The sequence below is a fragment of the Passer domesticus genome, chromosome 6 (assembly GCF_036417665.1).
Source record: "Passer domesticus isolate bPasDom1 chromosome 6, bPasDom1.hap1, whole genome shotgun sequence".
Taxonomy (NCBI): domain Eukaryota; kingdom Metazoa; phylum Chordata; class Aves; order Passeriformes; family Passeridae; genus Passer; species Passer domesticus.
Window position 1 is genome coordinate 36900322 of NC_087479.1, and position 27892 is coordinate 36928213.

Genomic DNA, 27892 nt, shown 5'->3' on the forward strand with positions numbered 1-27892 from the left:
TTTTAACTGAGTTCCCAAGGTTGTTTTTTTTTTCGTTAGTGAGCAGAAACTTTAATGTCAGAGGACAAAAAATATTTGTTTTATTGATTTAAGGTTGTAGTGAATTTGGTGTTACACTTCACTAAAATCTCCTGTACAATCAATGGGCAAGGTAGCTTAACACAATGTAGGACCTAAAGTTAGATCTAATGGCCGTATCTTCTACACAAGTCTCACAGAAAGATTTCCACGTTATAGCAAGATTTTTCACTGTGTTTAAAACAGTTGCCTGATGTCGTAGCTAAACACCACGGCGCTTAGTCACACGTTTCTTTCGCATCCAAAGACAGCAACCATCATCAGAAAAACACGAAAAGCATTTGGGCGATCCTACGCTCAGATCCGAGCTGTCAAAGCGTTTCCGGATTTCATCGCAACGGGCTGGGATTTTAGCGCAGAAGAGCAGCAGGCGCAATTAAACCTCCAGAGGCGGACTTGTGGCCAAAAAAAAAAAAAGCCAAAAAAAAAAAAAGCCCACCAAAAAAAACCAAAAACCATCGGATTCGAAGAAAACATCAGACGAACTTCCCCTCCAGGAAAGCCCCGAGCCCACCCGGCTCCAAGGGTGTGTAGTGCCGGGATGCGGGCCCCGCCCGGCGCGGCCGCGGAGTGGGGCGCGGCGGCGCTGCTGGCACCGCCTCTGCCCGGGCCGGGCGGGGCTGCGTGCGCGGGAGGCGCGGCGGCGGCGGCGGCTGTGGCTGTGTTTAGTGGCTGTGTGTAGTGGCAGTGCGGCGGGACGGCAGCGGCGGGATGTTCAGCTGGCTGGGGAAGCAGGGCGGCGGGCGGGAGCGCGGCGGCGGCGCCGACGTGGTGCAGACGGTGACCGGCGGGCTGCGGGACCTCTACCTCCGCAAGCTGCTGCCGCTGGAGGAGCACTACCGCTTCCATGAGTTCCACTCGCCCGCCCTGGAGGACGCCGACTTCGAGAACAAGCCCTTGGTGCTGCTGGTGGGGCAGTACAGCACCGGCAAGACCACCTTCATCCGGTAGGTGACCCGCGGCGTGCGCGGCCCCGCTCCCGCGGCCCGGCCGGCTCGGTCCTCCCGGCTCGCCCCCTGCCCGCGGTGGTGCCGCCTGCGGTCAATCCCTCCCACGCTCCGGCGGGTGCGGGCCGAGGCCGGGCAGCGCCGTGCCCGGGGCCGGCGGCGGGGCTGGCGCTCCCCGCTGCCAGCGAGCGGGGCTCGGCCGGAGCCTCCGGGCTCTGCCGAGGGCGGTGCCGCTCCCCACCCTGGTACGCGCTCTGTAGCTCGCCGCTTGCTTCCTGCTCAAGAATATGATGTCTATTTCATGTTCTGCTGAGAAAGTGTGACCCCGTTGTCTACTTCCTCTTCGTTCTTTTAATCCCTAAGTTATTTCAAAGGGAAGCCAGGGGCTTCGTGTTAAAACGGTGTGACTGCACCGGCCATGGGGGATCACTTCACCTTATCTCCTCCCCTTTCTTTCCCAAAAGTAGCTTAAGGCACAGGTCGGATGTATCAGAGAGGAGTAAGGTGGCAAGAGTTTTGGGTAAAAACCACGTGGTATCTGGAAAATCTTCCCTTCCTTGTGCCTTTATTTTGATCAATTACATTGAAGAAGCAGTATCACTACTAAGGCAGCTTAACAGTGTTGTTCTTGCTGTAGTATTTTCTGTCTTTCCTGTATTCCTTATTTCTGAGTTTCTTAGTAACTCATTTTTAGGAAGCTGGAGCATATCTCGGGTAAGCACAGTGCTGTGAATCTGTAGATATTTAGCATATGTTTGTCCCTCTCACATTCCTCTTACAAATCAGTCTAATGTTTTGCCCATCTCTGCAAGAGACACTGAGGGGTTACTTGGTTCACATTTTGACCTGCTTGTATCTGAAGTTTATTACAGTCCATCTGTAAAATTTGCAAATATTTATCTTTCAGTTCCAAAGATTACAGGCAGCCTTTCCGTAACACTGTTTTCTTTTTGCAGGGCAAAATACCTACCTCCCCTCTCCCCTGAAGATCGATGTTTACCTTTAATCACCTGAGAGCTTTTCAGATGTTTGCAGAACTAATCGTGTCTTTTCAGGTTTTACAACTAGCTAATTGAAAGCATGAAGTCGAACATGGTTTCTTTACTGATTATTACTGAACTCCCACAAACATATAATTCCTCTGTTGCTCAGAGGAATATTTTAAAAATAGATATAGGGCTGTAATTAAAAGAAAAGAAACTTAGTTTCAGGATCTCTACAGACAGTAACAAGGTGGTGAGTGGTGGGAGGGGTTGTTGATCTGGGTTTTTCCAACGTTTCTCTAGGCATATTCATTAATTTTCTTCTTTAAAATTAGAGTTGCCCTGTTAGTCTGTATATATTTCCAGATCAGTGTCGTTACTTGACTTATGGACCAAGTTGGATGGGGAGAGCACAGGTAATACAGAGGGAGGCAGAATGGTCAGAAATAATGTGCATTGTACTTGTACTTTGAACTTGCACTGCCTGTTAGAGCATTGTTCTGTTATTTCCAATTCTTAGAAAACTCTGGGTCTCCTCTCCTGTAAGAGTTTGCCTTGCTTGAGAACACAGGTTCTTGATTTATGAACATTCAGCTTTTCTGTCCGTTACAGCTGCTCAAAATTTAATGAAATACAAGCCAGTATTGTGCTTAGAAACATTGGTATTCCTTGCAGTGCCTTAGGTGTATTTTTGCTACTGTTGCTTTGTGAGTAACTCTTCACTTTAACAATAAAATGCTGAGCAAAAGGGTTGATTGATACTGATGTACAGTCTGAATGAGAAAGGACCTATACTTTATTACAGCTCTTGCCAGCTTTTTTTAAGTATTTGTCAGTGCCAGATGAAGATGCCTAGACAATTTTGACAGAGATGAAGTTTTCAAAGATGGTTTCTCATGTGTTTTGTTAAAATACCTGGCTTGATGCAAGAGGTGGCTTCTACTGTGATGTGCCCTTCTTTTTATCCTCTTACCCCTTTCTGCTGTGCCCATTTTAGCTAGATTGCAGAGCAGTTTAATCTTGTACAAGGTATTGGAGAAGACAGGTATTGACTGCAGATCCCAAATCTGTAGCAGAATTATCTTTTATTGCTTCTAAAGGCTCTCACTATGCTCAACATTCCTTACCTCAGTGTTTTCTATAGCATAGATAATAGTTGGCTGAATCAGCATGAAAAAATGCTCCACTGAATATGGGCAGCAACTTAGACAATAGTGTCACAGTGACTGTTACTCAAAATCCAATTTAGACGAGAAAAAGAAGGGCAAGAGAAGTTCTTGTATGCTGTGCAAGACTTAGAAGAAAACATGGGAAAATATTATAGTGGCCAGGTCAGCCAGAAATACATTCAGCCTCTGGCAGGCTGAATCTCCCATGGAAAAATGTCATACCCTCTCAAGACTGTTATAATCCTGTATTTGTTCTAGATTATTTTTCTTAGGATGAAGTAACACTCTAGGGGATTTATTCCTCCAAACCTTTTAATAAGCAAATATTATTTAAATTTTAAATAAATAATTAAAAACTGCTTTTTGTTTACATTTCTTGACTTCAAGTCAGGAGGGCATATTAGGTCTACTTAAGTGTTTTATGTGTGAACATAACAATTCTATGTAGCTGTCAGATATTAATTTGGCATTTACTTTGATTGAGACGTTATCGTGAGAACTTCACATTTTCATACCTCTGACACATCCATATCCACCCAGTTCCTTCCACTAAGTATGGAAAACACTGATGTACCAGTGACTGAATGTCCCTGGGGATTAAGATATGGAAACAAACACTTCCAGGTTTCTAACAGCTCTTGTGTTTTTTTACTCAGTGCTGTTTATCCGCTTTGGCACTTGGAACAATGCAGTGAAACCAGTCAGTTTTGCTGTCTAAGGTGTAGTGTGGTGATAGTTTTATTCACTTATTTGACAATGCTGACAATTCAAACAAATACATCCAAATGTTAATGCTTGTCCAGTTGTGTTTAATGAACTGTGAGTGTGGTGAGAGATGATTGTTATCTTACATGTGAGCTGCTTGGCCTTGCAGTTTCTGTAATTGTCTCAATTTCTTGTGCCTGTTTTAGGGGAAAAAAAAGTGGGGAAAGTGGGGACAGGAGAGGATAATTGTACTGTTTGAAAAAGAGATAGGAGGTAGTTAATGCAAATAGGTAGTTTCTTTCATTCTGGTTTAGAAGTGATGTTTTTTTAGAGAACTTAACAACATGAGACAAACCAGAAGTAAATTCCTCAGATTGCCAGGCTGTGCTTTTACTTTGCTCACAGGTATTACTCAGAGGTTAAAAATTGTAAACTTCCTGCTAGTTAACTCAGCCAGAGCTGACTTTTGTGAAAGCACCCTTTTGTATGCATAGTCTGGACTCTGCAAGTAGTGTGCAATCACTTGTGCAGCTGCATCTGTTTCTTTGGGGGTGAAATGGGAGGAAGGTCCCTCTTAATTTCTTTGGGTGAAGGCTGTAACTTCTTCACTAGCTCTACATGAAAGCTTTGGATTATTTAGAACAGAATTCTTACACTAAAGCAAACATCTGCTAGTTTTGCTGTGTTAAAAAAAAAGCAGAATACTTGATGCAGTATGTAGTATGGAGGTGAGCAGCCCTATAAAGGAGCCATGAGTGTATCTCCCAATGCATCACAGGGTATCCCTGTTCAGTGTTGCTCTGTCCGGCTCACTTGCTTTTGTGCATTAGTGTGGCCTAGCTAATTCATTTATAGTTCAGATGATAATGGATATCTGCAACTGTGAGTAATCTTTTCTGTGTCTGGGAACTTTGTAAACTAGTTCCCTGTAGTCTGGCTATACATCTTGCAGAGGAACCTAGATGAATGTTTATTGGCAAAGCTGAAAGGTTATAGCCCAGGTAAAAACAAAGAGAGAAGTATCAACAGGATGTCTGTTGTTTGATCTAGACTGTCTTTGGGGCATTGGCTATTTTTAAGCATTCTTCCTGTGAACCTTTTTGAACTTCTTCTCTGCTGAAAATTCCTGAGAGGAGCATGTAGTTGCAGATGCTGAAAATCCAGGTATTTTCCTGTGCTAATGAAGCATTTGGTACAGAAACATTGGCAGCTTTTCAATTTACAGGAGACTGCTCTTACCTTTTGTGTGGGTGAGTAAAACTGTTCTTTCACGCTGTGAAGTGTGATACAGTGCATTGTGGCTTAGCCCACCCCACAGCTCCAGCCTGCAATCAAGCACCACACAGCCACTCACACCCTGCACAGTGACATGGGGGGAAAATCAGAATGGTCAGAGTGAGAAAACTAATGGCTTAAGATAAAGACTGTTTAATAGGTACAGTAAAAGCATCACAGGCAAGGCAAAGCAAGGAATTCATTCACTATTTTCCATGGGCAGGCAGATGTTCAGGTATTCCCAGGAAAGCAGGGCTCTATCATACATAACAGTGACTTTGGAAAGAGAAAATGCTGTCATTCCAAGTGTCTCCTCCCTCCTTCTTCCCCTAGCTTTATATGCTAAGCACGATGCCATATGGTACAGGACATCCCTTGGGTCAGTCGGGATCAGCTGTCCCAGCTGTGTCCCCTCTTAACTCTTTGTTCACGGGTGGGGTGAGAAGCAGAAAAGGCCTTGATTCTTAAGGCCTTGAATGAGTGCTGCTCTGCAGTAATGAAGACATCCCTATATTTCCAACACTTTTCAGCACATATCCAAAACACAGACACATAGTAGTTGCTGTCCCAGCCAAACCTATCACACTTGAGCACAGCCAGTGCTCAAGAAGAGGTTTATTTTAGTCTGTACTAATTCTTGATGTGCAATTGTGAGCCAATCTTAATGGAAAATACCTGTGCTGCAAAGTGATTTCTGTGTCTGTTAATAGTTGTACCAGGCAGAGCATTGTGACTGTTGGGTGGGGCTTGGTATTTGGAAGGAGGTCTTGCCTTCCTGGATTGTTATCGCTATAAAAGCCTGGTTTTTAAAGCTGCCTTTATGACATTAACTTGGGAGTATCATTGCAGTTCGGTGGAATTTTATTCTGGTTTAGTAATTTCAGTAAACTGCTAATCGGAATGTGCACTATGAAGTTCAGAGCAGCAGAAGGAGATGTTGGAAATCGTGAAGGGTATTCCGTACTTGTAACTCTTTAGACGTGCTACAAATTCATGAATGGGCCATGAAATTACTTTTTTAGGAATCTAAAAGACTGTCACCACTGAATTTCCATAATCATGCCATAATTTATGAGCTTATGATAGATGGCAATTATCCTGTTACCCTGAGGTGTCTTCTCCTGCACTTAGATCCCACCATGTAGTTTTCCTTGACCTGGGATGTGGGACTTCACTCCTGTGCTTCTGATTCAATATATGTAATTCACTGCTGCTCTTGGAGATCTCCTTGTATATGTTGTCTGTCACCTTATGAGTTGGTACCTCTGTCAGCAGAAGCCTGGGAATGACAATTTGTATCTACAGAAGAGCTTATTTACAAGTCACTTAGAGACCTCTTGTGTTTTAAAAGAAGGACAATGAAGAAAAGCAGTGTTTGAAAGAGAACTTTTTATCATGGCAAGTTAAAAACTTTATTTTAGAAGACAAAAATATAATTGATATTTCAAAATCAAAGCCATGGATAACTCCAAGTTGGAAAGTTTTAGTGGCTCTTGTGAGCTAGCCTTGGCATCCTGTTTTAGAGAACTCTGGTGTGCAGTGATGTTCTCTGAAGAGCTGGGAACACAGTTCTCGTGTTTCAGGTGTTTAGCTCTTTGCCACAACACTTGAAAATCCTGGGTTTCCGTGAGGGCTTCAACTGGTGAGCAATTAAAGGAGTTTTGCTCTTCACTTCATTTAGATAATTTCATTATTTAATTTGTACAGTGAGGGATCTGCTGCATTTTATAAACCTGTGTGCGCAGAGAGGTTTGAGTGTTGTTTTATTTGCTTTTGGAGATGGGTCAGTTTTATTTCCCTGTTACTGTGCATTAGGTACAGCTTATTTTCAGATAAAACAGATTGACTTTGGCATGTTCTGGCATGATTTGTCTTATGTTCCTCCTTCCTCAAAAGTTTTAGTATTGGCATTTTTTAATTTCTTTTTTTGGAAGCAGAAAGTTACAGGAAATCTCACGTAAATAACTGTTCCATGCTCTCTGATCATAGGTTGAGCTAATTGGAGCCAATTTGCTAAGACTAGTGGAAAACAGACTGAAATATGTAACACATAATTAGTTCCTTAAATTCAGCTTCTGTGTCCTGATCTATAAAGTTTGGAAATGCTTGGGTACTTTATTTGAAAACAGAGATTGTTCAGCAAGTATAGATACTACTTAAAATGTTTTTTGCAGCAAAAGCAGCCAGCAAGTCCTCTCAAATCAGTATTGATTTAGGAAGCTATGGCAGAATAGGCATAGCACTGTTGGATTAAGTCCAGAATAAACCTTTATTAAAAGAGCAGCATTAATATAGATGCACTAAAATGTAACCAGTGCTGTTGCTGCATGCAGTACCACCACCTGTGCTTGCAGAAAAATTCTCATGTAAATTCTGTAAATCATGTTTTGATTATGTAAATAGTTAAAATATACTTGATTAAAAGTATACTGTGGTGTTTTGGGTTTTTTTGTAAGAACTGCAGGGTGACATTGAAAACATTTTGTTTTAGTCTTGGGCGCCAAGATGGTGCTGTTGTGACTGAGGACAATAACACTCTTGCTTTAAAGCTGAGCAGTGTTGTCTGTGTCTCTGTGAAGGATGGCATTGTCACAGAATGTGTAGGGGAGGGAGGTTTGCTCCAAGGACCTGGGGCTGCTTTTACTTCACACTTGCCATCTGTGAAGGGATGCAGACAGACTTTTTATGTAAATAAATGCCCTGGTTCCCTTAAGTTTTAATACTTAAATACACACTAAATTCATTTCAGACCTTGTTGTCTGGAAAGTCAAGGCCCTCTGGGTATGTGCCATATCTTCTGTCAGTGAGCTACTCAAGGGGAGGTGCAAGATGGTTTCTGGTGGTAGAGCCCTGCCTGACTTGGCGCCTTTTGGAAGTACTTTAGCGTTATGCCTAAATTTCTGCAGATCTGACTTAGTTAACAATTAATTTTTGATGTGCAGGTCAAAAGAAAAAAAAAAAATTCCTCACTCCCAAACAGATAAAATTTTATTGTCTCATAATGGTTCTCTTTGCCTCTGACAGGATGACTTAAATTTAGTGAGATCAGATCATACCAAGTTGATTAAAGGGTTGGATCTGTCAGCCAGCTGAATCTGCTCACATGCAGCTTCAAACCATTCCCTTTTTGTACTAGCAGCACTGGTATAGGTTTGAAAACCTAGTCAGAAAAGCAGCCATGTATTGTAGTGTAACCTACAGCACTCGGATCTTTGGTGTAAGCATCCACTTAAATGGTTGAGGGAGTGCTTTCCGCACTATTTGTAAAGGGATTTACTTTTTCCTTTTACCTAGACGTTGTGAAAAACTAATTTGGTTCTCTTCCTCCTTCCCCAGTTAACAGAAATAATGAAACAAAGGAAAAATGTAATCTTAATGTTATAGAATATGCATATCTTTGGGAGTTTTCAAGCAAATTGTAGGTATTTGCTTTTGTCATGGATCCCAATCATTCATTCTTTTGGAATATTAAAGTATAAGTACACCAATTATGTATAAATACATTTATGTGTTCTCTACCTCCAGGTACCTGCTTGAGCAAGACTTTCCAGGCATGAGGATTGGTCCAGAGCCTACCACAGATTCCTTTATTGCTGTAATGTATGGAGAAACAGAAGGAAATGTACCTGGAAATGCCCTGGTTGTTGATCCTAAGAAGCCATTCCGGAAACTCGGCCGCTTTGGAAATGCTTTCCTGAACAGGTGAGATCATCTTGCTTTCTGTCTTCTGATGATTACATTTTCTGATAATTTAAATTTCGGCACGTTCTGTTTTGAACAGCTTGGACTAAATATTGAAATGTAAGCAGGAATGGTGGCAGTTCAGGTGAATTAAATGAAAAAAAAGGCAGTAGTAGGTAGGGTGGCATTATGATACAGATAGTCAGTTATCTGAATAGAAAATAGTTGCTAAAACCAGTTCACAGAAAATCGTAGAAATGATCCACTGGGTGATTTACTTGTGAGCCATGACACCAGGCAGAACTCGGGATAAGTTTATGCAAAAATTCTGCTCAATAAAACTGATAGGTTAGTACTCTTTATTAAAACTACCATTAAAAAAAATAAAAGAAAATAAATTAGTATTTTCCCTTTGGTGCTCTCTTGTTCCTTTCCACTGATTTCACTGGATATCTTGGTATAGCTATTTAAAATTGTGAATTGCTGGGATATGTAAAAAGAGGTACAAGAAGGAAAAGATTTGAATGTGCTCCATGGATAATAAAAGCTCAAGCTGTTAAGTGTTTAATATTAACTACCTGGGTGTTCAGGTAGTTCCAAAGACCAGGGAAATAGTGTTAGCTTCTGCTGTGTATTTATAAAAAGGGAAGAGTTGTTCAGGGGCTGTGAACATTTTGATAGTAAATTTAAGTAGCATGCTGAATATTTTCAGTTGAAAGTTAGTTGCTAATAACTCCATTCCTATTGTCTGAGCAATCACCTTGTTTTCTTCCTGTATTTGATGGTAGCTTGACATGGAGGCCTCACTTTTCAAGCCAATTAATCTAAATTGGTTCTTTTTAACAATAAACTTTCCTGTTTGGCTGATAAATATTGGCATGCGTGTTAAAAGTTCATCATGTACAATTTTATCTATTGCTGTGCTTTTTCAAAGAAGAAAGTTTATAGCTGCTTACAGTTGGCTTGGCTGTCGCTTTGCAGAGATAAGAATATGTGCTGTGGGAAACTGTAGCCAAGTGCCATTTCAAATAACAATTTTGAGATGATTGGCTGAATTCTGTTTTCCAGATCACTATTCTGTTTCTCCCATTCCTCAGCATTGTGCTCTCTCTACAAAAAATTAATATACTTATAATTTAAAAAAAATGAATTGTATTTTGCATAATATTGAAATATTTGCACAAAACATTTCATAATGGTATGTGTTTGTTTGGATGAGTGGTGGTGCAATTTTTTGCCTAAATCATCTAACCAGCTGTGTCAGGTTCTGACTGTTATGCAAGCAAAACTATTGGCTAGCTAAAAAGATGTACTTTCAAGTAACTGACCAAATTAATCCAGTTCTTTTGGTGACTGTGATATTGTTGTATTGAGGTGCTGTGAGCACCCTTATCTTCCCCAACAGTCACACTTACTCGTTAGTTATTCAGCAGAGATCTGGGTTCTTATCTTTCTCTAGCATTTTTCAAAACTTACCAACTCCTTCCTCTTTGTGACTTCACTTGGATGAAATTGTCTTAGGCTTCAGTATTTTTGAGTTCCTACCAGATTACCTGTAATCATAGTACATATTTTACTTTTCCTTCTCTCCTTTGCCATGCTCACAGTTCTTTTTATCCGATATTAAATTTTTCACACCTGCCTTAATAGACTTCTCTCTGTTTCCCCCCACCCCCCTCATTTTATTTTTTAAATGGTTTCCCAATCCTAGTGTTTTGTTTTTTGGAGGAACTTAAGGCTATGAACACGTAGACTATGAAGTTCAGTATCCTTTTCATCCAAGTCTAACAATCCAAATGACAGGAAACAGGGACTGAGGTAATGGAAAAAATGAAGCGAGCAAGAACACGGTATCACAATCAAGGCTTGTACTTAGTAATTAGCTGCATTAATTTATTGATGTTACCTTGCTTTTGTCTTTCTCCATGACCCCTTCTAATTATCCCTGTATCTCACTGCTTGTGGGAGGTGTTCTTCTATTAAACTCTTACATATCCTGTATACTTTTAAAAAAAGTTGGGGAGGAAGCTGAAGGGGAACAGGACCTAGTGTGCCCTTGAATGCTGGTGAGGGAAGAATACTGCATTATACAGTAATTTACATTAAGGAAATCATGTAAATAAATTAGTGCTACTGAGAAAAAATGCATAGTCCTGGTCTATTGTGATGTGTCAAAAGAAATTACAGTAATCTCATTCATGCAACTGTTTTTGTAACACTTTTGTTTTTTTAATCTCTCATTCAGGTGGATAGTGTGTAGTTCTGTTTTTTGTGATGTAGCACTTACATGACCTGCATGAAGTGGTATGTTAAGAAATAAGTCTCAGCGTTGAAAAGAGATATTCAAATACCACTGTCATTGCAGTTGTCTAAAATACTAGTGTGAGGCAAGATTTTTAACCCATCTTTCATCTTTATCTTATGGACATATTCTGAAAGCTAACAAGCAGTTAATTCTGAGTTCATGTTTCTATTTCCTTTGTGTTTACTCATGTGTTTATTTATCTCCTTCCCATTGCCACCAGTGACTGCTGCAAAGATGGCAATGTCTGCATTTCTGAGGGCTGTAATTCTCTATTTTATCTCATGGTCTTTTCCAGCTGTCCCAGTTCGGGTGGTGCATGAGCCAAGACACTGCTGTATTGTTCAGCTGCATAACAGTGCCTTTCTTTCCATAAGATAGGCCTAGAAACTTCTTGGTGATACTGAACAAGCACTGGACTTTCTAAGTTTGGATGAAAGTGATAAGAAAAAATATACATGAAAATTCAGTCTTCAAATATACATGCAAGCTACTTCATGCTGTACATACTAGTGATGTATGTATTTTTGTAATGATTCACATGATTAAATGTGTTTTCTTTGTCACTTATGCACATCAATTATGCTTCCACATAATGTCTTTGCTTTGACATAGCACTGCCTTTAGGTTTTGGCAACTTCAAATAATGTAATTTTCTCAAATAGTACCTCACTACTCTTTCAAAAATGTTTCCTAAGCTAGTAGAAAACTTTCTAGTGTTATTATGTTTACATAGCCTCAGGTTCTATCAGGCTTAGATGGTTGCTGTTTCCTTATGCCCTTTTGGGTTTCAGGGAGAGGCAGGTGATGCTGCCATTTCTGTTTTAGCCAAGAAGGCACCACTGTGTGCTTTTGTTAAAGGTTCATTGCTACAAGGTCTCTTGCAGAACAAGGTGAAGTGAGGTGTTAGGACTTTTCTTCTCAATTTTCTTTGAATAATTTGTACTGTATGAAATACCATCTAGACTTTGATATAGTTTACATTTTGTATCTGATACTTGACTGGTTGAACTCTTCCTAACTCAGATCATCCAAGGTCTTAAAGATCTTGTTTGACCTCAGCACAGTTACAATTTCCTGTCTGTGGTACCCTGTTTTTTGAGGCAGTGTGCTTTGTGAAGCCATAGATTGATGTAGGGCAACCCCATCTTGGAGCTTGAGGCTGCAGCTGAACCCTGTGTGGGGCAGCCTCACAGGAGGAGGGTGGGTTAGTAACTTCAGCTGCTCCCTGATAAGAAGATTAAACTCTTATGCAAATCTCTTAAAGGCAGGTTACGATGAAGGGCAGTGAAGTTCTTCAGTCATTAACTATCACAGAAGCATCATTGTAGCTTGCAAGTTACTCAGCAAGTGTTCTGTACAGATCTCAGTCCTCGTCAATTATTTATTCTTCTGTAATACCACCATTGAATTTGCCTCCTGTTGCAGAGGCAGGAGGTCATTGTTTAGAGCATACTGTGTGTAATTTGAACTCCTGCTTCTGGCAGTGTGATAGTTTTGGCTGGGTTTGTGAGAGAAATACTGGTGTTTTTCACTGGTGCCCCAGCTGAGGAGAGCGGTGGGTTAGGGAGTACGGATCACTCCAACACTGCTAAATCAGGCAAGAGGGAGATGTGGCAGGACTGGAACATAAACATATTGTCAGTGTGGCTTTCTGCTTCCTTCCCTTTTCAGTCCTTGAGTCTGGGCATGAGCTGGAGCAGACAAAGAATTTTCTCTCGTGTATACTAATTTTGGTGCTAGCAAAATGGGTTTAATGGAGTCTTTTCAATGTTGAATTTACAGCCGAAGTTGTCAACTCTTACAAAATTTGAAGTCTTATCAGCACTTAGACGTACAGTTTTACAAGGTTTCCTTGTGGGTTTTTTGGGGTGTTTTTTAAGAAGCTCTCTTCATAATTTTTCTTAAACATGTATGGCTGAGAAACACAGAGGTTTGCCAGGATTCAGAAACTGTTTTGCGTCTCACTTGAGTCTTTCTAAATTCAGATATATAATGGGGAGCTCTCAAGTGACAATCTGTATGCGAGTTAGAGCTTTTGTTAATGAGTTTTTTTCCCTCCTTTCCTGCAGGTTCATGTGTTCTCAGCTACCCAACGAGGTCCTGAAGAGCATCAGTATCATTGACAGCCCTGGCATTCTCTCTGGAGAGAAGCAGCGCATCAGCAGAGGTGAGTTGCAGAGCACCAAGCTCACTAAATTTTTTCTGCTCTGCTGGACAAATCAGCATCCTAATCTCTGGGGAGCCTGTTTTAGTGGTGCTGTATGGTGGTCTGTCCCATACTTTTGTACTGCAAGCCCTGTCAAACCCATGTTTTAAGGCTGGATGTCAGCTTTGGAATTTTTTCTCTTGAGAGCTGGTGGGAGTTGGTATGTCTGTCATCCTGCTGCTATGGCTGCAAATGGCTACAGTTGCATGGTCTGTTGACTAATTAGTGCTTTGTCACTCCCAAGAAAAAGCCTTATTTTGATCATTTTAATTGCTTTCCATGAAGTAATAATGGCTCTTATATATACTATTGAAGTTCATGAATGAAGAAGTGTTTCATGAGAGCTGTAGGTTGGTCATGTCTGAAAAATTTGGGTATGGGGCTATAAATAAGGTGGGTTTTTGTGGGCACAGCTGCTAGAGCTGCTTCTTAAGGTTGCTCAGTCATGCCGTAATATAATACAGTCAAAGGAGGAAGTCAAATTGTAGAAGGAGAAAGAGCAAATGAGAATATTTTTAATAATATGAAAATTCTGCAGAGAACTGAGCATTGTTTATCAAGCTGTTTTAAACATTAGCCTGTCTTGAGAAAGTATTTAAACAGAACAGTGTAATGTAAACAACTTTCTTCCTTGCATTCTTCAGCTGCGTTTGAGTGTGTGAGGGTTTCTGTGGATTTGTAAATGGTACTGATGCAGGGTGTGGCTTATGCTGCCCTCTGTTTTCAGGTCATTGCTTAAGAAATGGAAACTTGTGTTTCATGTCTCTGTCAGAGGAAATAAACAATTCTTTACCGTATCACACCTGGAATTTTTTGAGGAAGTCCTGGTACAAGCACAATATATGGCAGCTGTGCAACAATAGCCTTGTCTTTATAATAAACTGACAGAATAAGGGACTAGCTTTTTAGGACTATAATCTAAATTATGCTTACCTAATAAACTGGTCTACCAGATGCTTCTGGTTTTTTTTGTTCAGTGATGTTTTGTCCTCTTTATTACTCATAGTCATGTAAAGCATTCATCATAGGGGAAGGTGCTGGGCTTTCCTTTATGTGATGTGTTGGTGAAATAGAGATGAACAGCATGAGAGCTCTACATCTCTGCAAGCAAAGACTTGAATGTTGTGAAACCAGAAATAAAACAAATACTGCATGTTGGCACTCTGATTTCAGACAGGAAAACTTTAATGTATAACTAATGATTTTTAGTCCTGAAAAAATCTTCTCATAAAATGTCCACAAAATAATTAGATCCCAGTTTACACAGTCTGATAAAATCAGCAGTGGTCTGCTTTTCCATTGCAGATTCTCACTCCCTTTTTCCTCCTCAGGTTAAAACTAGGTGCATCTTACCCCTTCTTTGCTCATTAGATCAGGAGAAAATTATGTTTCGCAGCATTCAAGTATCTGTTGCCACTTCCATAATAGTATGAAAGGGAACATGAAATGAGCAGAAAACTAAAGTATTATATTAATATGCCACTGAAAAAGTGAGCAATTATGTAACCAAATTTAAGACCATTGGGTAATGCTGTGGAAGTCTTAGACTTCCAAGTGCAGTACAGAACTGTTTTTCACTCCAGGTTGTGTTTCACTGGTAGTCCTGTGTTGCCTGAAGGACCGTGACTCTTCACCACCATCTAAAATTGCCCCTGTGATTTAACAAAACATGGCTCCTGTTCCCTTATTGTTTAGAAACTCCTTGTCTTGATGGTATGTGCCTTATCAATTGTTACAGCCTAGCTGGCCTGCACTTTGATATGATTGACTTGCACCTAATTTGACATAGTTCAGTGATTACCTCAAACTCTTACCTGTTTCACAGGCTTTAGCTTGATTAGATTGCATTTCATTAATTTTTTTACATGTGATAAAGATTGTCTTGAATGTGTCCCGTGTCATAGTTCTTTTATCAAAGTGTGGTTCTCCTGTATGCTGTTAGATTTAATCATGTTTAAAGTGTGGTTGTACCAAATATGAAGTTTTGGGAGTTGGCTTTAGAGCACTGTTCTCTCAGAGTCCCAGGCTTTGAGGACAGGTTAAATAAAGGTTTCATACACTTAGGCATCACCATAGAAGAAGTTATCTACAAATGCCTATGCATTTATTGCATGCACATACTCCATGCTATCATGATCAGAAATTACTACACTCAGCCTTGGCTGAAATACTGCATAGTCAGATACATTTCCTGTAAATGGCTTTTGGGCTGCTTATGCAGTTTGCATGTAGGTGGTTTTGTGGAGCATAAACTTGACTTGTGATGCTGCACATAGCAAGGTTTGTCTGACCTGCTTCCTACAGGAGTCGGTCTGACTTAGACATATTTATGCTATAAGTCTAATTTAGCACGTTTTGAAGTTTGAGTTGCTTTGATGACTTTATAAATTATTGTGTGTAAATGTAATTTACAAGATTATATAAGATGTTTTCTGCTATCCCTGAATGTGTCTCTGTCAGTGAGGGTTCTGCTTTCTAGAAGTTTAGCTTGTGTCTAACATTGGTGAGCTGCAGCTTTTCTTATTTAAAACATTTGATGGAAGAATAATATTACAGGGCCTCAGTGTAAGACCTTGTCTCTTTGCTGTTGGTGTTTTTTTCCCATCTCACTAGCTACTGTTTAACTATTTACCTACATGTGAATGCAACATCTGTATAATATTAAAATTTGACAGTCTCACTGTCTCACTAGGAGTAAGATGAAGTCTTCTGAAACCTAGAGGACTCAAATATTAGCTTTCATTTTAACATGCAGGAAGGCAGTAAAGGGACTATATAAAATTAGAGGACATGCACTATTTCCCAGCATGCTGTATTTTTAACTCTGGAAAGCATCCAGACTGTAGATGAAGGAGCTGATTTCTTGAAGGGTCGAAAATATACACAGAGGGCAACATTCAAAGATGTCTCAAGACACACCTTTCCCGCTCCTGTTGTGGGCAGGAGGATGTGCCAGAAGCTTCCTGCCTGTCAGTTCAGAGGCAGTGCAAGTGGCTGGAGGAGAATGTGCAGATGTCTGCCAGCATTGTCCCCTGGGCAGACAATGCCTGTCCCAGTGCTGCTTCTGCAGCATCACTGGTGATGTTCACGCTCTTGCAGACAGAAATGTCTGCGTGGGCTGCAAGATTTGGAAGGAAAAATGAGTGTCTGGCAGGATGTAGGGTGGAACCCCTTTTAGGAAGGGAGGGGGTGTTTCGTTCATGGCTGAGTGGTGTGAAGTTAAGGCAAGTGTTTCAAGGAGTATGGGGAAAGAGCTCAGGGGCAAATGGTTATTGTTGGGTTTTTTTTAAAGCAAAAGACTCCCAGTACATACTTAGCTCTTCCTTACTCATACTAGATGAGTCACATCCATGCCAAACCCAAAGCTTCATCACCAGTGGTGACTCTGCGGATTACATGTGTCACTTCTGAGTAAGGTGTTCCTGAATACTGTTTGTTGTGTGGATTAGGTGCCAGCTGAACCTGTAAAAGCATTTAGACAGGTGCTATGAATAGGCTTTCCTTTAGAACGTGATAAAGCTTGTTTCAGGTGATCAGAAAGGTCACTGCTCATGTTCTGTAACCTGTCATGTCCTCAAAGCCATCAGCAATGTTGTCACATTACTTGTAAATTGTACTTTTTAGTCTGCTGTGGAAAAAATAACAGCAAGTGTTGCAAGGTAAGGAGAGATGAGTTTGAAAATGGTTTTAAAATCCAAATACTCTGGTTGCTAGCTTGCACTGGAATGCTGCATTTGAACCATTTTCCTTGCTAATTCAGATAAGCAGTGCTACCAAAGTGACCAATATTGGTAGTGATGAAGAGAGATTGGGATTAGAGCCCCACAGCCCTATTTAGCTTGGGTGCTGTGCTGGAACCAGACTCCTGGAAAGAGGCAAATGTGGGTGTGAGACAGAAAAAAGGGCAGTGATAAAAGAGAAGGTGATAATAGTGAGACTGGTCCAAGGAGATGCAGGATAGAGTTGTCCTGACCTCACTGTCCACAGATACTGTCCTCTTGAGTAATAAATCTCCTTTTTGCCCCCAGGCAGAGGCTGTTACCCTCTCGTTCTCTGTCCCCAACCCTATGTTCTCCAAGACTCACTTTTCTGAATGATAAGACCATAACAGTGTGTTCTTCCTTCAGGCTATGACTTCTGCCAAGTCCTCCAGTGGTTTGCTGAGAGGGTTGACCGAATCATCCTCCTTTTTGATGCCCATAAGCTGGATATATCCGATGAGTTTTCAGAGGCCATTAAGTCATTCCGGGGCCAGGATGACAAGATCCGAGTGGTGCTCAATAAGGCTGACCAAGTGGACACGCAGCAGCTGATGAGGGTCTATGGTGCACTCATGTGGTCCCTGGGAAAGGTGATCGACACGCCAGAGGTCCTGCGGGTCTACATTGGCTCCTTCTGGGCCCATCCCCTCCGGAACACAGACAACCGCAGGCTCTTTGAAGCCGAGGCGCAGGATCTTTTCAAGGATATCCAGAGTCTCCCGCAGAAGGCTGCTGTGAGGAAACTCAATGATCTCATTAAAAGGGCAAGACTTGCAAAGGTAAGAAGAGAAGAAAAAATTGAATGAGCAGTCTCTGCTGCTCTCAGTGTGTCATTTCTCAACCTTTCCTTTTTTTCTCTTGCTATAAAATGTGTCTTTTTCGCACAGTTTTTAATCTTGGATTGAATTTTCACTTTTTCAAGGAAAATATAGACACTTGAGGAAAGCTATTGGTAGAAGACAGGAGCTCTAATTTCCTGTGCAGTTATCGAAGCAAATGCATTTTCCTTGAAACATATTTTAATGTGAGCTACTAATCAGAAATGAAGAGGACTTGCAAATCCATCAGTATATGAATAGTTGTTTGGGGATGTGTACCTGTGCTGGTTATTTAAATTTATGAATATGAAGATAGACTTTTGGTGGCTTATTTTTGGGGGTTGGAGGGGGTAACGAAGGGGGCTGTTGGTTTTGGGGGGGTTTTGTGGCCTGAGCTTTATGGCACCCTCTAGAAGTTACTTCTGTGAAAATTCCATTTAAAATCACAATAATGTTGCGTTAAAAGTTGCTCTGATCCCAGAGCAACCTCAGATCCATTCTGTTTTGTAAATGTTGGCAGCATTTTGTTTTCATTTGTTACAATCATTTTGGTATTGAAGGAGTGTCAGCTGAGTAATTTTTAGATATTTCTATGAAATGTAAAATAAAAATTGATAAAGGTACACAATACACAGTGGTCTTAGGGGTATGTTAGACAGTCCCGGAAGGGGAATAAACTGTTTATCTGCAGGAAAGCAGCAATGTAATCCAGTGTCATTTTTCTGCCTTCCAAACTGCTCTCAAAGTACTGACAGTCAAAAATCGCTTTTACAGCATTGAGTGTGGGATTTCTTTTACCCTATTTCTGTGCTACCTTCTTCTTAATGTTTTCTAAAGCCTTTACAGTCAACAGAAACAAAAGCAAACTCTTTAACATGCTGTCAGATTTGGGCATTAGGGCTTTTTTTTTTTTTTTCCCCTAAGTCCTGTGACTCACTATCCCATTTTGAAGATGGGGACTGTTCTTATCTACAAGAAACACATGTGCATACTGGCAGACCTTAGGCCACTTAGAATACACATGTGAAACTGTTAGTGCTTATGAATTATAAACATACTTTTCTGGGTCTGATAGAAATATTATTTTAGACATAATTTCCATAAAATTACTTAGAATTATTTATAAAAGCTCTTAAAAATACCCTTACTGAAGCCATTCTGTAATTCTGGAGAAATAAATTCTATATCTATACTCTATAGAAAATTTCATGGCTTTATGCTTCTTTATCTGGAGTTTTTTTCTCCTCTACAGAAATGTAAATTTATTTGCGATTAAAATGCATACACTCTTTTTAAATATAAGGAATTGTCATTGTGTGAAATTTGTGAACTTAAGATGTGCACATAAAAACCGGCTACAATAATTTTTCTTCTAAAACAAACTTTTTTTTTCTGTTTCTTCCTTGACAAATAAGGCAATGAATGGGAGAGCAATTGCCTTGTGCAGATTGTGTAAGTTTTGTGTAGAATGCTATAATACACATTCTGTCATGGTTAGGTATTAAGTATTATACTTACACAACACCAGGCCAATCACTTGTTTTACTGATGCTTTTTAATGGTGATTTGTCTTCCCCTAGTCTTCAGAATTTCACCTGTTTATTGCTCAACAGTTTGATAGACATATCTAATTTCTAACTCTTTTTTTTTTCCTGTGTGTGTGAAAATCGTAACTTCTGTTTTGTGGATAGCTATGCTCGTTTTTAAATGAACAAGGGCCTGAGTTCTGTAAAGACATCCTGTTGTGGAGGTCATTTGACTGCAGTGATCCTTCAGTAGTTAGAGCTTAGGACAGCATTACTTCTAAAAGAAGGCTCTGGTACCTTCCCTCTTGTGTGCAAAATGAGTATCAATATCCACACAATGAGCTGGACAGGTGAGCTCACCTCAGTTAGGAAGTGCAACCACTGTTTCTGTTCTGGACCTGATCGTTTGTTCTGTGGCCAAGCCGATCTTTTTGGTGGGAAAAGGCGGAGAAGAGATGAATGGTTCAGAATAAAGGCATAAGGAAGGTGGGCAGGATGGATATTTTGATGGCAATGCAAGAATCAGTGTGTTTAAAGACATCCTAAATTAATGTCTTTCCTTATAAGCTGGAAAGGCTCTACTTCTCTCCCTAGGGCTTCACAAGGCAGCCGTGGCATGCTGCTCCTGTTGGAGCTGGCTGCTCTATCATCTGCACAGGTGGCTGCATAAATACAGATTGTAGGTACTCACTTATCTGTCAGTAAATAGGCAGGAATGCAATATCACTTTAAATAAATTGCTCTGCCACTTAAGATACTTGGAGGAATTATTCCATTGATGTCCACAATGGCTGGTGTGGCAAATGTGACCTACAGATCATACAGATGGACCAGTATGGCTGGAGCTCTGTGTATAGTGTCAGGACTTGGGGTTTGTGGTCTTGCCTTTTCTCTTGCTGTTGGTACTCACAGAATGCTGTACCAAGCTTCTCCTTAAAAGAGCAAGTGTGCATCTGTGTTTCCTTGAAATGTGTTTCCTTTCTCTCTACCCCTCAAAGGAATGCTGAAAGCAGCAAAAGCTAATAATAACTAACAGCTAACTGTTCTTGTAAACACGAAGTTCCAGAAACCGTAGTTGATAGTGTCTTTCCTTAGGGAAACATATTTATGTTTCTTTTTATGACCGAGGTGAGGAACACCACTGCTAAGTGTCGGTAAACTGCTAACTGTTGGTAAACAGTAGTTTTGATTTCAGTTTTGCTTCTTTTTAGGTTCATGCTTATATCATCAGCTATCTGAAAAAAGAGATGCCCTCTGTGTTTGGGAAAGAGAATAAGAAGAAGGAACTGATCAACAAGTTGCCTGAGATCTATATACAGCTCCAAAGGGAATACCATATCTCAGCAGGGGACTTCCCTGAAGTCAAGAAAATGCAGGTAAGCTGGTAGATTACCATTCCACTGAAATATCTCTTAACTTAGTAGCAGAATTGCCAAATTGGAAAAGGTAGAATAGAATATCTCAGCATTACAGCTTAGGGTGTAGAGCAGTTGAAATGACAGTCATTTGACTGAGACGACATTAGAATGACTTGGAAGTGGTACAGACCAAAAAAGAATGGTAACTTGCTAAGTGTGCATTCACTGATACAGGACTACACAAAGACTATGAAAATAAGGAATAAAAATATCTGACCTTCAGTCCTTTTAGTCAGTGCTTGGTCTCTCCTGGCAGAAAGTACTAAAGGCTTTATGCAAATAAAATGGCAGTGAACACTCATAGGTTACGGGGCTTCTTTTGAATCCTAAATGTGGGTATATTTGTCATTTTTGTGATGGTATCAAATATCTGTGTAGGTGAAGATATCTTTAGCCATAAGTTCATTTTTACGCTACTCTATTCCTGTTCTTACTGGTACTGTTTCCCAGTGAGTAATAAAGGCAATGTATTACTTGAAAAGTCCAGCTTAAAACCTCTTGCTTCTTAAAATAGTCTTTGGCTTTTTTCCTGTCATATTAAGATTGTATTCTGTGAAGGAAAGAGAGAAGTTCTTGGTTTATGCTCGCAACTTATTTTTAAATACCTTTTGCCTCTTCCTCTTTTGGGTTTTCTGCAGTCTTTCAACCAATTTTTTGTCACTTTCTTGCCTATTTATTTCTGTTCTCTGATTTGAAATGAGTTAGAAAATATCCCAGGGAAAAACACCTAATGTTTTGTTAGTGATTTCAAGCATCAGTTGGCAATTTTTGTATCTCAGATCATAGGCTTCTTAAATGGCCTTTGAATTAGAGGATAATTCAGCTTGAAAGCTGAAGAACAAGAGATCAGGAGCCTGCAGTTTGTTCTGACCATGGACTAGTCATGAGTGTGATGGAGAATGTTTCCCAGATGTATCATTCTGACAGCACTTGTGGTACACTTGCACAGCTATCATCAGAAGTGATGGTTGGCTGATTATCTATAGAAAGTTTATTTCATAAACTAAAATATTTAACCTGAGAATCAACTATTGGCATGAGATGGCAAATCACAGATGAAGCACAAGATGTATTTTAGCTAAGTTTTCACAGGCAGGATTGTTGGAAGGGTTTCATGAGTTAGGCTTTGAACAGGGATTTTGTGGCAAAAGTTGACTCTTTCTTCCCTTGCTGCTTTTGCTTGTGATGCAGAGTGAGAAAATGAGAGATCTGAATATTGAAACAAAATTTGGATGAAACTTTTTCAAACTTACAGTACATGTCAGTTAAGCCTCAGCAGCAGATGGCAGCAAATATGTACAGGAGATCAGTCACTTCGGTAATGAGGAGCAAAACTGTGAGAAAGCAAAATTGTGTGAAAACAAAATTGTGCCAAAACTAGTAGCAAGTTGATCTTTATTTCCTGAGATTTATTGCCCTACATACATTTATTGTGATCAGGTGCTGTAAATCAGGTGATTGTGTATAAATGTCACCTGAACAGAGTTGTTGGCTGACTGTTTTTACCTCATGCTCCAGGTTTCTTGGGCTCATGTCATGATCATTTTGATATGTATAGGATCAGCTCCTTGAGGTGATAGATGAGATTTGTTAAAGTAATTTAACATCATTTTACAGAAGGTGGGAGTTGGTGGTGGTGGTGATGATGTTTGAGTTTTTTAACCTTTTCCACTGTAACTTTCTCTTCCTGGCAAGCATTTTGCATGTAGAAAAAATTTAATAATTGCCTAAAGCATTTTTAATTTTCTGATGCTGTGGTGTAAAACATGCTTGGGCTTGTATTGGGATAGTACATATCACCTAGGTAAACATCTCACTAGTGTTAGGATGAAAACTCCACAAATTCTGCAGGGAGCATCTGACTTCATGTGTTCTGGCAGCACTGCTATAAAACACTGCTGCTGTTATCTCAACTCAGCTTTTCTTTATTGGTAAAGGACACCTTTTCCTGACCTAACCACAATCAAGAAGTCTAATCTATAAAATCAGATCAGTCCTGCAAACATTTGATTTTATTTTTAACTCTGAAGACTTGCATAAGTGCTAGCAGGTCTGAGGACTTACTTGCACGCTTTCTTTGATGTTTGAAAAAAAATCATCAAATGGAAAGTTGCTGGGTAACATTCATCAACTGCTGTGGTTTTATCCACTGCACTTTGAAATTTGTATTGTAAGTGTAATTTAATAAATAAGCTCATACACCGTTGCAAAATTGTCTTAGTGTGCTTGATAAAATATATTGGTTGTATGGTACATGTGTTTTGTTTCTCCATCAAGAGGAGTTCCAGCTACAGAAACAGCTTCAAAAGATACTTATTTTAATTGAATTATTACTTGATTATTTTAATTTTAAGCCCATTCTTTAAACTTTTCAATGTATTGGAATTGTTTTTAATTACTGTCACTGTATCATTCACAGGAGCAGTTGGAGAATTGTGATTTCACTAAATTTCATTCTTTGAAACCAAAGCTAATTGAAACTGTGGATAACATGCTGGCCAACAAAATTGCCTCCCTGATGAACCTAATCAGACAGGAAGAGAGCAACATGCCCACAGAGATGGTGCACGGTGGAGCATTTGATGGCACCATGGCAGGACCTTTTGGCCATGGATATGGGGAAGGTGCTAAGGAAGGAGCTGATGAAGAGGAGTGGGTTGTTGCCAAAGATAAACCTGCTTACGATGAGATTTTCTACACTCTGTCACCAATCAATGGCAAAATATCTGGAATTAGTGCAAAGAAGGAGATGGTGACTTCTAAACTGCCCAATAGCGTCTTGGGGAAGATCTGGAAACTTGCAGACTGTGATGGCGATGGGATGTTGGATGATGAAGAGTTTGCATTAGCAAAACACCTCATCAAGATTAAACTGGATGGATATGAACTGCCGGGCACACTACCTTCCCACCTGGTGCCACCATCTCACAGGAAACCTTTCCAGCAGAATGCAGAATGAGCAATACAAGAAGAGTGAGGATTTTGAAATTCCCACAGGAAATGTGCTGAAAGTACCAAAATTTGAAGTTAAGCTTAGATCCATAAACCTCATAGCACATTTCACGCAAGCTACTGAAGTTACAAGCATGGCAGCAGGGAAACATTCGTGTCACTGTCCCTGCTGACCTTCACTCAGACATGCTTATCACAAGTGCCTTATAATAGCTCTGTCATAAGGTGAAAATGTTTCTGTAGTCCTGTGTCCATGTCTTGCTGCCTTCACAACCATAAAGCAGAAAAGAACATGCATAAAATTTGCTGACCTTCACCAAACCTAAATACTTATCAACCCTGTCTCTAAACTATTCTAAATAGCACACTGAAGCTCAAAGTGTTAAATTCACCTGAATATGCAAGGAATATTTAGATGCTAAAAATGTACTTAAGCCATTGAGTGAATGTAAGTATATCTATAGTCTAAAAAAAGGCTGATATAAAAGGAAATCCTTTTCTTTCTTTTTATTGTTCAATTGGAGTTAGAAAAAAATAGAAGAATAATGAGGAGAGTCTCATAAGTGCTCAGAGTATAAGCAAACTTGTTTTAAAACTTCAGATTCTATCTAGAACTGCAAAATACTAAATTTTTTTTCAATCTGTCATTGTGTCTTATCTGAAGAATAGCTTCTTCAGTTTTACACAGCACTATATATTCAGTATTATCATTAGAAGAACTGAGATCTCTTTTGTTCCTTGGATTTATAGTTTTCTTTGCAGTTTAAGCTTAGCTTCTCTGCAAACCATGAATTTCTGAATGGTTCAGTGACAGCAGAATGGTTTCTTAAACTGAAAAAACCATGTTTGCATTGAAATTATGCCTCACTTTCTGTTCAGAAAAGGTGTATTGCTCAAATTCAGCCTCCTCAAAGCACATAAAATTGTCTTGGGTTATTTTCATTGGTATTTAATTTCTATTTACAGCTAATTATACAGTTATGTCTATTTTTTAATATATAATATATTTAAGAAAAAATTTTAACTCTTTGCCAACACGTGGCTGACAACCACAAAACAGATTCAATTCTCATGGTGACAGATTTGAAGGATGGGGAGGCTAACAGGAACTGTTACATTGACTGTAATAAATGACAGACTCATTCCTCCAAATATTATTCCTTTATTGAAAACAATCCGTGAAAGGAATGGATGCTTAATAAACATTTATTTTCCAGCAAAACACAATCAAAGTTGAACATACTGTCTGCTTACAACTGATTTTTATCAGTACCTTAAATGAAGGCAAGTCTTTGGCCCTGTGAACTTGAGTCTTTCAGGGAGGGCCAGTTCTTTCCTAAAATCAAATTTGGCAGCCACTTCTGGTCTATGTGTATGAGCAGGAATTGACTTGTATTCCATTTGTAATAGGAAAGACCCTACACATCAAAGGTACTGTAGTTTTGAGCACTTTCTTGTTAAGTCTCAGTAACTGGCAGCAGTAATGCCTTCTGAGACAGAGCAAGCCAAAAAGTGCTTTAACATCCCTGCAGTAGGGGTGGGGAGGAAATAGTTTGGATATTATCTCCCAGTTAAGGTTCTAGTCACACTTCCATGTTCAGTTTTGTACGTGATCTAGGAAAAGCCTCAACTTCTTTTTCCAAATCATGTATTTGTAGGTTGTCAGGTTCAATACTTCACATCTTTCTGGACCTCTCATCTTTCTGTATCTGTTCTATTCTGCAGTGCAATTTCCATGAACTTTGTCAGGGCTCTTGCATGGGAAAACAATGATGCTATTTTAAGTAATGGCAGAACACCACCTTTACCTTGCCAGGTTTCTGGGCCTGTATCAAGGATGTCCTGGCATAGCTGTATTGTTCTGAGGACTTGATTTTTTGGGGTTTTTTTTGTTTGTTTGTTTGTTTTAATTCTTAGGTGTTTTTCCTATCATTCAAGCATACCAACTTTATTTCTGTTAGACCTAAATTAGGAGCCAAATTAACCTTAGTGCATCTCTGTGCACTTTAGTAGAGCTGTGAAACTTGACACTGAGTCTACCTGTGTGACTGTACATCTGCAGAGTAACTATTTTCTATGTAATTTATTTTTGATTGAAAAAAAAAAAAGTCTATAGATATTGCAGGTGTTAAGAAAGAGAAAAAGGCTGCAGAAGTAGTAACGTGTGTTTGTTTGTGGGTAGTGTCTGCAGTCAGTACCACTTCATACACTACTGACCAGCTTAGTACTAGTGACTAGCTTAATCAGGAAAGGCACCAGGAGAAAGAATGCAAGCTTGTGTATTGTGACCACTGGAGTGTAGGCAAAGCTGAGAGGATCTGGGAAGCTGCTGATTTTTCAACTCTGCCTTACCTCCCTTTGCAGCAGCACAGGGCTGCAGCAGGGGACTCCTGCCTGAGTTCCCACCACATGTAGCTTCCAGGGGTGATGCTCCAGACATATTGGAGCCATGTGATCCCATGCCATTAGAAATATCCTCCTTCACTGAGAAGAGCAGGATAGTTTCAGTGGTTTTATTCTATTTTTCTAGTTTTGTTGGTAGTAAAATGGAGAACACGGGCTGTTCCTCAGTATCTGTGACAATATGCTAGCTTGGTCTTAAGGCAAATTGAAATACATCCTTTTGATAAGTTAAAAAAAGTTTGCCTAGATGGGGTTGTAGTATTTTGCTTTGTGTTCCTGTAGAACTTGGAAGATGAATGCATGAAGCATGTATAGGAGTAGAGGTGGATTTTCTCCAGCTGTGTGGAGAAATAGGAGTGTTTCATGGTTGGCATCCACAGCTACATAAATCTATCTCTAGGTATGTGGTACAGTGAAGTAGCATCACACTTAGATGATAGGAATAAAATACATTTCATGGGAACTTTAAACAGCAGTTTCTTGCACAACTAAACTGATGGAGTAGATTGCTGTTGCTCAGGGGAGGGGTTCCCTTCTCACTACGTCCTCACAGGTCCATGGGCCTCCCCCATTTCCCTTGCTGGCTGTCTGCAACCCTGGTCAGTTAAACCAGCCACACACTAGTGTTTGGATAATGTTCTGGGGAGTTGGTGAATCCATGTGTTAGAAGCATGAGAAGTGAGCAGATTGCCTTCTCTCAGGATAGTATGCTCTAAGTAGTTATTTTAACAGCAGTATGCGGTAATCGTTGGTGTTCAGTTTGTTCCTAATGTCTGCTGAAGAAGGGTGAAGATGCTGAGTTGGTTGGACGTTTTATGCCTAGGATTTTAATAACATTTTCTGCAAGATTATTCAAAGCTGTCTGTAATTCACCCTGTGAAATCTGTGCCCACTGATGTAGCCTACTATCTTAAAGTAAAATAGAAACTGCTGCTTTTAGATTTTCTCCAACTATTCCACAACACAGTTTCAATTTACAACCTTAGTTCTCTTCCTTCAGAAATTATGAGTTTTTGTTGCAGATTGGAACAGAAAATGTGGGGCTACAGTTCCTAACCACAATACAGGACACTGAAAGACTTGAAAGCTGTGACAGCTTGAAATTGGAGAGTTTACAAAGATTTTGAGTCAGGGTGAGGTCCCATTTGTTAATTGGGTGTGCTGTGGATTTGTGTGGAACCTGGTCTCAAAGCAGCAGGTATGTGGTCCCTGGCTTTCAATATTTTATGCCAGCACTTGAAATGCATCCTCTTTTCTTTCTATCACTTTCTTCTCTTCAATATGTGCACTCATTTTATGGGTCTTTAAGTTGTTGGATCTCAAGCAGAGTTTGACGTGTATGGTTTGATGGATATGTGTAACTTAGCACTGAGGAATGATCATGAACTTAATTTTCTATTTTACATGCTCACCTTTTCTAATATTTTTGTTAAACACTGTTTTCACTTAAAAGGCACTCTGATTTTTGAGGAAAGGCTTGATCTGTGCAGTGTGCTTCAGTTTGCCCAACTAGGCAAACTAAGTTTTAAGTTCATTATTGTTGCACTTTTATTACACAGTAAATTCTTTGCAGATACTGTAATATATTTTAATATGCTTTGTAATCATTTTTAGAAAGCAGTGATAAAAATTGCTGATTTAATAAACTAATATTGAACTACCTGA

The 27892-nt window shown here is 39.9% G+C and overlaps 1 protein-coding gene across 2 annotated transcripts; it reads left to right on the forward strand.

Moving 5' to 3' along the window:
• The first annotated feature begins 711 nt into the window (after positions 1-711).
• EHD4 (EH domain containing 4) lies at positions 712-27892 on the forward strand. 2 transcript variants are annotated; one of them, XM_064424584.1, is made up of 6 exons: positions 712-1025; positions 8683-8859; positions 13213-13310; positions 17477-17889; positions 20666-20830; positions 23292-27892. In XM_064424584.1, exons 1-6 carry the CDS (start codon positions 790-792, stop codon positions 23829-23831), a joined length of 1629 nt encoding a protein of 542 aa, XP_064280654.1. In that variant the 5' UTR covers positions 712-789; the 3' UTR covers positions 23832-27892. The 2 variants fall into 2 exon arrangements, with proteins under 2 accessions (XP_064280654.1, XP_064280655.1); XM_064424585.1 differs by lacking the exon at positions 712-1025 and adding an exon at positions 1585-1739.

Bases quoted from the DNA above. Each gene is read 5' to 3' on its own strand.
- EHD4 (XM_064424584.1), top strand. From the start codon at position 790: ATGTTCAGCTGGCTGGGGAAGCAGGGCGGCGGGCGGGAGCGCGGCGGC. The intron at 8,860-13,212 runs GTGAGATCATCT...CCTTTCCTGCAG, and splicing joins GGAAATGCTTTCCTGAACAG to GTTCATGTGTTCTCAGCTAC. The intron at 20,831-23,291 runs GTAAGCTGGTAG...TATCATTCACAG, and splicing joins CTGAAGTCAAGAAAATGCAG to GAGCAGTTGGAGAATTGTGA.